The sequence below is a fragment of the Garra rufa genome, chromosome 2 (assembly GCF_049309525.1).
Source record: "Garra rufa chromosome 2, GarRuf1.0, whole genome shotgun sequence".
Classification (NCBI taxonomy): Eukaryota; Metazoa; Chordata; class Actinopteri; order Cypriniformes; family Cyprinidae; genus Garra; species Garra rufa.
In genome coordinates, this window is record NC_133362.1 from 52855533 (window position 1) to 52867295 (window position 11763).

General features: G+C 37.3%; 1 protein-coding gene across 1 annotated transcript; it reads left to right on the forward strand.

Moving 5' to 3' along the window:
- The first annotated feature begins 2588 nt into the window (after window positions 1–2588).
- Window positions 2589–11210, forward strand: LOC141326534 (uncharacterized). The gene is made up of 2 exons (XM_073835272.1): window positions 2589–2809; window positions 7976–11210. Exons 1-2 carry the CDS (start codon window positions 2659–2661, stop codon window positions 8806–8808), a joined length of 984 nt encoding a protein of 327 aa, XP_073691373.1. The 5' UTR covers window positions 2589–2658; the 3' UTR covers window positions 8809–11210.
- The last annotated feature ends 553 nt before the right edge of the window (window positions 11211–11763 follow it).

Below are 11763 nucleotides of genomic sequence, written 5' to 3' on the forward strand. Positions count from 1 at the left end.
AAAAAACAGACACAATGATGAACAAGTAACAGTAATATTCACAATAATATAGTTTTATTGAATGATTAAGTAAGTGTAATTCCTTAAATTACGTTTTAAAAGAAATTTTACTATTCGTTGCTGTCAAAAACGGCGAGATTTTCATTCTGTATGGTCTTCCGTAGTAAAGGGAGGGGTGAGCGGTGGACTGTTGCAATTCACAACTTCACCGCTAGATGCCGCAAAAACCTACACACTGCACCTTTAACGTGGCAGAAGGCTTAAAAGCAAAGACTTGATTTCACTTTAACTTAATTGTTGTACTAATGTTCAATCACAGAAATGTAAAGTTAGTACATATAGTCTGCTATTCCCCACTCTGTGTTGTGGGGGTTCACCTCCATCGGCCGTCCTGAACTTATATTACTGCTGAATCTCACTGACTGTGGATCACGTGCACAATCACAGACAGGCGGTAGCACACAGGTAAGCACACACACAACCTAGTAGAGTCCTGCGCTTTCACTTTGACGACACAGAAAATGCACATATCGTAGGAACGGTATAACTTTTTTTGTTTGCGGTTTTGAAACCGTGACTTTTTCAAACCACGGTAAACCTTGAAACCGGTTATCATCCCATGCCTGTTTGGGGCCCTGAAGAAGTTTTGTCATGCCCTTACCTTTGTGCTTTTTTCAGTATCTTAAAAACATATTAATGGCTAAAGTATGATTACATTGTAATCAACACAAATTGGACTACAATAATATGCAAGCAACATGAATATACATGTTTGTGTTTTAAGTTTAGAAGTCACTGAAATAAGGTCATGAAACACACACAGAACATTTGTTCACAAGACTTTAGATAATTGGATGTCGTAGGCTAGAATTTTTTCAACCAAATAATGTGAAAATCATCTCGTTCACTCGTTCAGAGAAAACAATATATTGATGTAAATTTTATAAAACATGTTTTGTGATCGAAAGGGATTATTCATAGGTGTGGCAATGGCCCATGAATATTTAGCAATTCACACCCGGAGACAAAAGAGCCCTCCCTAATGGCCCCATCAATGACTGACTTGACTATAGCAAGTAAGGAAACAATGTGAGAAGATTCAGAGAATGGAGTTTTAGATTATTTTTATTTTATTTACAACACAGTATAAGCAAAACATACACAATAAATGTCAAAGACACATTATTAATCTACCTGATCTAACCACACAGATGTGCTCAGACTTTGTGGCATTTCTGAAAACTTTTTCTGAATTCAGTTCATTAAATAAAAAAAGTAAATCTTACCTGATATTAAAGTGTGTGCACAATTTATCTGTATTTGTACTGTATTTTTATCTGTATCATCTGAAGTTTGTACAGCGCTCTCAGAGGAAAACAGTTTGAAGAGACTCAAGGGAAAGACAGCAGGATTCGGATCACTAAAATACAACAAAAACAAAACATCTGTGAGCCTATTCATATTAGGAGCATCTATAATAAAAATAAATAAATAAATAAACACACACACACACACACACACACACACACACACACACACACACACACACACACACACATTTGCCTCAATAACAAAATAAAAATAAAATCCCTGACAGTGTTTCAGTAACTTTCCAAAAGAGGAATAAATAAATAAATACAAAAACAAAATAGCCAGAGATTGATTACAATAGCCAAAAGAGTGATAGATCAAATTTGTCATCAGACCTCCTTTATAACAGTTACACAGCAGCATGAACTAGTTTAATGTGAATTTAATGGCAAGGTATATCAACATAAAACTGTTATAAATGTACATAAAAATTGAGAATAATATTAATCGATTTACGAAGTTAGTAACTTTAGAAAAGCATCATCATATGGGTACGAAATTCTATTCTATATACAGCATTTCTATGATATATTTGTGATTCTAGAGAGCAGTGCACCAATGGGACTTTTATTTTGCTCTGGTGATGTGACGTCATAAAGATGTGCCGCGCTCCTCATCTGTTGTGAGTCACCTGAAGAAAGGTTTGTGCTTTTAAAGTTTTTAAATCAATAGGCATTGTTGCATCAATAAAGCGTTTTTACAAGCTATGTAAAATAAATGTAATGCTTTATTTAGTGTTACTGAAAACTTTAGCCTTTAGTAACAGAGAAGGTGCGTCTCATTTCGCTCTCTATATCGTGAATCAATCGTGTGATGATAAGAAATGATGAGAGAAACTGAGAATCCGAATCATTTGAATCGAATCATTTGTGAAATGATTCAGTGATTCGATTCAGCGGCACGCGGACTACAAACGGCAACAACAAACACAAACGAGTGAATCACAACCGAGAATGATTTCATGAAAGTGTAATATATTAGATATGATGTACAAATAATTGAATACCATATCTAAATCAAAAATAGCCTGCCAAAATATAAACCTTATGGGTAATTCGTCTTTTTTACTTTTTTACAAATGTATATTTAAGTCTTTAACTCTCTGACTGTCTTACTAGTGCACTGACTACTGAACTAGGAGCTGATTGAGACGCACCCAGAGATTGAGTTTGCTTTGTTTGTTCTTTCCGTTAATTATTCTCATCTTAAACAGGACAAAGTGTACAAACACACAGAAAAAAACACTCCTGGAGAATCAAGAGAGATCCATGTGACACTATTATAAAGATGGCGTTTATTAAAGATGAGAGTGAAGACATTAAGATTGAAGAAACATTGAAACATGAAGATACTGAGGAACAAAGAAAGATGGAGTTTATTAAAGAGGAGAGTGAAGACATATTTAAAGTCAAGCATGAAGATACTGATGAACAAACAGGTTAGTTGGTTTTTTTACATTTTTTCTGTAAATCCGACATTTGCTTTTAATTTTAAAACAATTGATTTCTATCACTTTGGTAAATATGCAAAAGTCTCTAAGAAAATAATACATTTTGCACAAAGCAAACCTTGAAATGTGAGTAATAGTATTTGGCGACTGCATGCTGTCTACAAACAGTGCTGTAAATATAAAGCAAGTCTGACAATAAAAAAAAGCCAAAACACAAACAAGTTACATTTAGTTGTAATTATGTGAGGTGTGAGATTGTAATGTGTTAGTTGTACACTTCTATGTCTTGTATATATAAAAATATAAATAAGGAGGGAATAAGGGGGAAAGAAGAAGTAACAAAATATATATAATAAATAGATAAAGAGAAGAAATTAAGAAAATAATTCAAATAATATTAATACAATTAAGTAAATAAATAGATGAGTGCTGTTCAGGAGCATCAGAGTGGAGCAGCAGGGCATATTTATAAAGAAGGTCCTGTATTTTACCATGAGAACAGTATAAACCAGTGCTTCTCAAACTGATGGAGGGGTACGTGAACAAAATGCTGAGCTTTGGCGTTTGTTTAAGCAAAATGATACTTTTATTATAAAAACAGTTAAATGTGAGTTAATGGTCAAATGACATTAACTTACATCAATTTTGCTGTGAAACCTGACTGATCCACACCAGCAGCGTACGTATGATTGAATGCCCACAGAGTGCTGCTTTAGCAAATCATGCTGCTGTTCATTGTGTCTTGAAAGTAGATTTGTAGCACTTCATAGCATGAAGAACAAATGTTGACTGTACATAGAGATTGGTTTAAGAAACTCTCTTCGATACAGAAACATACAGTGTGACTTACTGCTTTTCATCTTTTAAATATGAGCAAGAGTGCAATTTTCTCTGAATATTCAAATGATTTCAAATGTTGATTTTATAATTTAAACAAAAAGATAATATTAAGTGAAGATTTTACATTTTAAGCACTTCACTGTCAACATTGTCAAAATACAAAGCAATAATAGATCCAACGAAATCCACAACAGAACTGGTGTGAGTCTCCAAGAAACCGCAGCATTTCATTAGTAAACAAATCTGTAGCTTTCACATTTTTAATGTCATTTTCACTTTGTCTGCATTAATGCCTGATAAAGCTACTAGTCTCTGATGTAGCATGTGAGTTCTCTCGATCTGAGAGCTAAGGACTTTTCTCCATGAGCTCTGTGTGCAGTCATATCAGGTTCTTTGGCCTTTTCCCCCTTCCTTGTTATTCTGCTCCTGTCTTTGAACTTGGCAGTGCTCCCTTCACTCTAGAGCAGGGAGGACTGGAGTCGGGAAACGAAATCCGGCCCTGGAGAGCCACCATCCTACAGAATTCAGCTCCAACCCTAATTAAAACTCACCTGCCTGTAGCTTTCTAGTAACCCTTAAGACCTTGATTATGTTCTTCAGGTGTGTTTGATTAAGGGTTGAAGCAAAACTCTGTGAGGCTGTGGCTCTCCAGGGCAGATGTTCGCCACCCTGCTCTTGAGGGTCTCTGATTAGCACACCGCTCGCAAGGAAAACATCTGGGGGCCCCTCTCATCTATGAGAATGAAGTCCTCTGCTCCATGGAACTTCGTGAGGCAATCATACCAGGTGTCTTATGCTTCTGCATGCTTCTCCCAGGAGCTCCCATCATGTGACTGCCCTTATGACTTAGTTGGTAGTGCTATCCTAACTCAATTTAGAGGGTTGCCTATGATCATGTCGCTCCCAAGGTGACCCTCTAAGTTCTCTTTTGATTTCTGAGAGTCCTCTGCTGTCTCATGTTCTGTGAGGCACCAAAAATTGTTAGTCCACTTTTGTCTCTCTTACGGTGTGTTCACACGGGGCGTAAGCGTCAATGCTTCCCATTGATTTTGAATGGGTGACCTCAAGCGTTGCCGAAAAGAATTGTGGATCCGTCTGCGGCGCTTCACTAGCGTTGCTCGCGGCAGAAGTTGAGAATTTTTCAACTTCTGCCGCAAGCAACACCAATGAAGCGCTGCCGACGGAAGCGTAAGCCAATCAGGATCGCTCAATTCAAATAGAGTGGCCAGGTGGCAGCCAATCACGTTCATCCTGTTCAAGAGCAGCATTTCATTGGCTGAAGCTGCTATGACCACAAAACGTCAGCCATGCCTTCCATTAAGCGTTGACACTTACGCCCCGTGTGAACACACCGTTAGGTGGCTTTTATCGTTGAGCACAGCAGTGCTCCCCTCACTCTCAAGGGTCGCCGATGAGTACAGTGTTCCCAAGGGGAGCATCAGAGTTCCCTTTTCGTATCTTAGAGTTGAGTCCTCTGTTCCCTGAATCTGGAGCTCAGGGGTGGACTGGGACAAAATTTCGGCTGGGAAAGCTCACACTCATCCAGGTCATCCCATACACCCACAACAATCTCTAAAACATGGACAACCCTATTTTGTATGGTAATCACATAAAAAAAAAGGTTTAAATCGTTAGACTATGCAACATGTAAAATAATTCAAAGTCCTCTTCTGAACTGCACCTTCACTTCCATTTTACTTTTCAGTCTCTCTATTTTGTCCTGATCTCTCACATGACTTTAATACTCAAAATTCAGCAAACTATGCCTACTAAATAGCCTAAAAGTTCAAATTACAACAGTGGGGAAACTAATTATTTGATCCCCTGCTGATTTTGAGTAACACAAGTATTTCACCCCTTAGAGAAACATGACTTGGTATTTGCTGGCAAAACCCTTTTTGGCAATCAAAGAGGTCAGACGTTTCTTGTAGTTGGCCATCAGGTTTGCACACATCTCAAGAGGGATTTTGTTTCACTCCTCTTTGCAGATCCTCTCCAAGACATTAGGGTTTTAAGGCTGACATTTGGCAAGTTAAACCTTCAGCTCCCTCCACAGTTTTTCTATTGGATTAAGGTCTGGAGACTGGCTAGGACACTCCAGGACCTCAATGTGCTTTTTCTTGAGCCACTCATTTGTTGCCTTTGCTGTGTGTTTTGGGTCATTGTCCTGCTGGAATACCCATCCACAACCCATTTTCAATTGTTCTCACCCAAGAATTGATGGTACATGACCCTGTCCATGCTCCTTTTGATGTGATGTGGTGTACTGTAGTTGTCCTGTCCCCTTAGCAGAAAAACACTCCTGAAGCATAATATTTTCACCTCCATGTTTAACTCCAAGGGTGTTTTGGGATGCTAGAACAAAGCCGGTTATCATGCATACTTCTGGTTTAAATACCCAGGATGGTTTCTTTCATTATTTAGTTTTCTTTTATGACAGCATCTTAGTAATCGATTCAATGTGGCAAATACCACAGATATGCTTATTTATGTTCAAGCTTATATAATTGTATTATTGCTTATGAATAAATTAACAACAAATGGTGGAAATAATCTTGGGTATAACAAACTTTTTACTTGAATGAATGGATAATTGATTTGGTGTTATAGGGAAAGACTAAGAAAACTCCAAAACCTGACTTGAGATAAGATAACAAATCAATCTGGGTTAAAGTGGTTCCATAAATGACCATTTAAAGTCACAAAATCTCACTAATGTGATCCTGGTTCAGTGAGTGAAGGCAATTTGATGTGCGCGCTTGTTTTTAAGCAGTCCATTATGTTGATTATAGGTCTATTTGTACGGTTTAGTACAGTTGAGATGTTGTGTTTTCCTCAGGGCATATTCTTCATCTGTAAATGTTAGAAAGTCATGCAAACAAATATAGTAGTAGCTCAATAATTGTGGGAAAAGTAGACATTTTGCTAAAATGTTTGTTGTCGGACATTAAATGTGACACGTACAATTATAATCCTAAATATAAGTGTATTTTTATAATAGCAGTAAATTAAAATAAAATGTAAGATGACTAATACAGTCTTAATTACTAGCTCAAATGAGTACATTTATTTCCAGTTAAAATGTAGGCTGTTTTCTATTATTTCATTTTTAATTTAGTGCCTTAAAGATTTGTAATGTTTAATATCATTGTCATTAATATCATTAAATCTTGGGCACAAAACATTAAATACAGTTGTCTGTAGTCTATGGTTTCTATTCATTTTATTTATTATTTGAGTTGCATTTTATATCTACTTTTATGTTTAAAGTGAAATAAGGTTAAATAATTGTGTGGGAAAGAGTCAGTGGTAAGTAACATCAATGCATTCCAGATGGTCAGAGTTAGAGGACTCAGAGTAGACAGATTAACCTGCCTTGAACCAGGTTAGTTTAACTGCATGAGTTGCCCAGTGCTCCAGGTGTTTTGCGTGCGTGCGTGCGTGTGTGTGTGTGTGTGTGTGTGTGTGCTTGCGCACTTGGATGGATTTAATGCAGAGCACAAATTCACCATACTTCACATCTCACTTAACTTTCAATTGGTGTAAAAATATTGCCTGTTCTCTTTTAAAGGATATGTTCTGTGATGTGTTTGTTTGTTTGTTTGTTGTTTACAGTAAGTTTTTGGGGATTTTCCATTCAAAAGATCATTTTAACAGACCAGTGGTTCCCAACTATGTTCCTGGAGGCACCCAACACTGCATATTTTGCATCTCTCCTTTGTCTGACCATTTGTCATCCATTTTAGGTCTTGGTGCAGGGGTGCCCAACCCTGTGCCTAAAGATTTACCATCCTTCAAAGTTTAGCTCCAACCCAGATCAAACACACCTGAACCAGTTAATTAATCACTTAATTGGAGAAACATTAAAAACATGCAGTGTTTAGGGGCCTCAAAGAATGTGGTTGGGACTCGCTGTAACAGCCCATTTTTATGATTGGCTAACATCATTTCCCATTGATAAAAGCTCAAAGAATTATTGCGTGATGAATTGTTCATCTGATGGTGGAGTGGGGAGTTTGTCCATTTTCCTAGCCTTTCTTATATTTGTTGCATTTGATCCCCTAGAAGACATAAAAAACATGGTACATCATAATTGAGATCAGTCTTTACCTAGGTTTTCTAAACTATTATTAGATTGATTAAACTGTATAGCAGCAGCCAGCTTAAACTCTATAGGACACCAGACTATGATCAGGTTTGGACACCATGATATGAGATCTAGCATACATGCATTACAAATCTACATGATTGGTGTTACCTGCTTTGTGGAATTAAACTGGGGTTAACTTTTATTTCTTTGTTTTTTCACCTTAGGCCCAACAGCACTGAAAGAGGAGAGGGAAGATCTGAATGAAACTGAAGAGAATGATCAGTTTGAGAACCTTAATGTTTTCATAACTGGAAAAAAATCATTTAGTTCCTTACAGTCAGAAAATACATCTACACAAAAAAGAGCTCAAAAGGCAAGAACTAGGAGTTTTTTCACTTGCTTTCAGCGTGGAAAGAGTTTCGATGAACAAGGACAAGTTAAAGTCCACAAGAAAATTCACACCAGAGAGAAGTCTTTCATGTGCTGTCAGTGTGGAAAGAGTTTCAGTCAAAATAGAAACCTTAAAAGGCACATGATAATTCACACAGGAGAGAAGCCTTTCATCTGCCAACAGTGTGGAAAGAGATTCAATCAAAAAGAAACCCTTAAAGTCCACATGAAAATTCACACAGGAGAGAAGTCTTTCACGTGCCGTCAGTGTGGAAAGAGTTTCAGTCAACAAGGAAACTTTGAAAGGCACATGAGAATTCACACAGGAGAGAAGCCTTTCATCTGCCAACATTGTGGAAAGAGGTTCAGTGAAAATGGAAACCTTAAAAGGCACATGATAATTCACACAGGAGAGAAGGCTTTTTTCTGCCAACAGTGTGGAAAGAGTTTCAGTGAAAATAGAAACCTTAAAAGGCACATGAGAACTCACACAAAAGAGAGGTGTTTTATCTGCAAACGGTGTGGAAGATGTTTCAGTAATCCTGGATACCTTAGAGTCCACCTCAGAGTTCACCCTGGAGAGAAGCCTTATGCCTGCAAACAGTGTGGAAAGAGTTTCAGTAAACGAGGAAACCTTGACAAGCACATGAGGATCCACAATAGATAGAAGACTGACAGATCCCCTCAGTCTGGAAAGAGTTTCAGCCAAAATGTGTAAAACAGACAGTTCGGTCCTTGATTCTGATTGGTTGACCCACATCTGAAGCTGTTATAAATTACTCTACAAACCGACATTCTTTGTTGCCTTTGTATTGCTCAGAAAAAAAAAAACATTTAGGGTCCAGACCAATCAGACACAATTCATTAGATTTACCAAATAATCAATTTTTCATTAGATTAACACATGATCACAGACCCCCCTCACCCAATCCACAACACTGGCTGCCATGATGTCTACAAATGGTCTTACTATGGCATCCAGGACTCCTCTGCCAGACCAGATAATCTTTATGACTCAAAACTATGTAAAGAGAATTTTCCCCAACTAATACTCTAAAAAAAACTTTAAATTCTTAGAAAAACCTTTCTGTGAACGAACACACATATCCTCGGATCATTGTGTATATTATTACTGTTCATTTATTTTGTCTTTTGTACTGTGAAATGTAAAAATTTTATGCGTGTGTTATGATAGATCACTATGGAGTATAACCACACATATAAGATGTTTGGTCTATCATTTTGATGATCTAGAAGATGGTTTATGTTGTCTTTTGATACCTATGCAACATATTAGTGTTTTACAAATCTTTAGTTTAGTTTTTGCATGAACAACCAATCCCAGAACATATGCAAATAACATGCTTACAGACAAATGCTTACAGGAAAACTTTCCCTCCAAAAGCGAAAGTCACCATTGGCTCTCTAGCTTCCCAAAGATAAATTACCCTGGCCTCCCAATTACCTTTATCTCCTAACTGTGACCCCCATAAGAGAAAAGGGCTTCACACAGTGACTCGTCTCAGTTCTCCTGGCTTTTCTCAGTTCTTTTAGTCCCGTATCTCATCACCTTGCCTTCTTCTGGTTGATGAGTCCCAGAGCCGATGCTTCTGAACCTGGGAGGCCTTGAACTCCTAGGAAGATGAGGAAACTCTCCAGAACCCTAAGCCTGTGCCAGGCCCTGCAACCTTGTCTTTTCATTCCCCAAAGATCACAGGATTTCAGCTGGGTCTTTCTCTCTCTCTCTCTCTCTCTCTCTCTCTCTCTCTCTCTCTCTCATCATTCTTCTTCACTTTCCACGTTGGAAGAAACTCCCAATCACCACAGAAACTCATCGCTCTTCAAACCCAGAAAAACTTGATCCCAAGTCCAAAACCTTGAAACCATCAAGACTTTCATCTGAGACTGCATCCAAACACTTGTCAACGACCAAGGCAATGCAAGTATCATACATTTAACAAAAAAAACAAAAAACAAACAAACAGAGGTTTAGTTTTTTATTTGTAAACCCTGTTGTAAAATGGCACTGATGGTTTCATTCAGGTGGTTAAGTGATTCTTCTCATCTCGTCATTTTTCTTGTTTCTCTAATGGCTCCGTTTATCCAATCTTAGATGCCCTTCCTCCATGTATGAGTGATTGTATGTATGTTTGTTTGTTTAGATTAGTCATGTGTTAGTCATAGTTAATAGTTAATTAACCTTTTGAGCGGTACGGTCCCACATATGGGATTCTAATTTCTGTGCCCCTGGGAGTACGGTCCCACATTTGGGGTTTAGAACGTTCAGTGACGTCACGCAACTGACAAATTCAAACTGCGCTTTGGCGCGCTGGAGACGGACGAGATCTGCGCTTGTCATATATGCAGTGTTTTTAACCACATAACGCTTATTTTAGGTTTCAGACATTTAAATACACATAAGTACTAGTAAAACAAGACATTTAGAGTTTGTAAAATACACACATAGGTCTATGGAAGCAGCAAATAACAATCTATTCAAATATAATTTGCAGAAGTGTTTTATTCATATCACATACACATAGGCTAAGTAACTAAAAAGTCCACTCTATTCCTCTTCTAGTTCACCAGCCACTTACTTGCATGTATTTCGGGAGAAACAGATGAATGTACGTGCTGTAAACGCGGCTGACAGGACTCTCTGAACCGCAGCACAAACAAACATGGCCGCGCCCATCTCACGTTAAAGATTAAGATCCAGATCATTTATATAGGGTTTTAAACGATGAAACATACTAATTCACACATATTTGTGAATCGGAATATAAGATAGTTCATGGCATTGGAAAGCAAGTGTGTGAGTATTCTGGATAAAAAACGAAATAAAAGCGATCTATCTGTCATACGGTGTTATTGTGTCTGTGTTCAAGCTTGACGCGTCGCCATGGAAACAATAAGGACGAACGTTCTAAAATAACGGTCACTTAAAAAAAACTCTCGGGGGTCCGCTAGAATATTTTAAACTCACCACTGAAAGGGTTAATAAAACTACAGTGCACAAATTACATGAGTCTCTGATTCTGCATTGTAAATTAATGTCCCTTTACAATTCTGATCAAGCTACATACTCTAATGCATTAATACTGTTAGAATGTTATTTTTTTGCGGCCAAGTAAATATACTTGCTTAGAGTTGTTGTGAAATTAACCTGAATGATTGCTGGACGAATAGATTAGTCAATGGTGATATTTAATTCTGCTACAGTTAATACTGGCAGCTGATATAAATAATTGTAATCATAATTAGTCATTAATTATTTATATACATTTCCCTCTTAAGTTAATTCGCAACAACAGCTATTTGTGAGGAAGTTTAGGTCAACACTTTACATCTCCTTTTCAGAATCTGCAAAATATTCCCTTGTTAAAAAAAAACCTAAAGGATTCCAATTAGAATCTGTATCGTATTTTGGAATCGTTCCTTGGATTCCATAAGGAATTGTCTTATAGGATCGTCTTATAGGACGAGACAAATGTCTTGTAGGATCATTTCTACATGATTTTAATAGGATTCGATTTTAACTTGAATCTTTTAAAAATGTTTTAGAATACAACTTTTTTATTGTATCTATTACTAACAAATAGTTTTTGCAGTTTACTTAAAC

Coding starts and splice junctions, on each gene's coding strand:
- LOC141326534 (XM_073835272.1), top strand. CDS start 2,659: ATGGCGTTTATTAAAGATGAGAGTGAAGACATTAAGATTGAAGAAACA. Junction 2,810..7,975: donor AGATACTGATGAACAAACAG/GTTAGTTGGTTT, acceptor TTTTCACCTTAG/GCCCAACAGCACTGAAAGAG.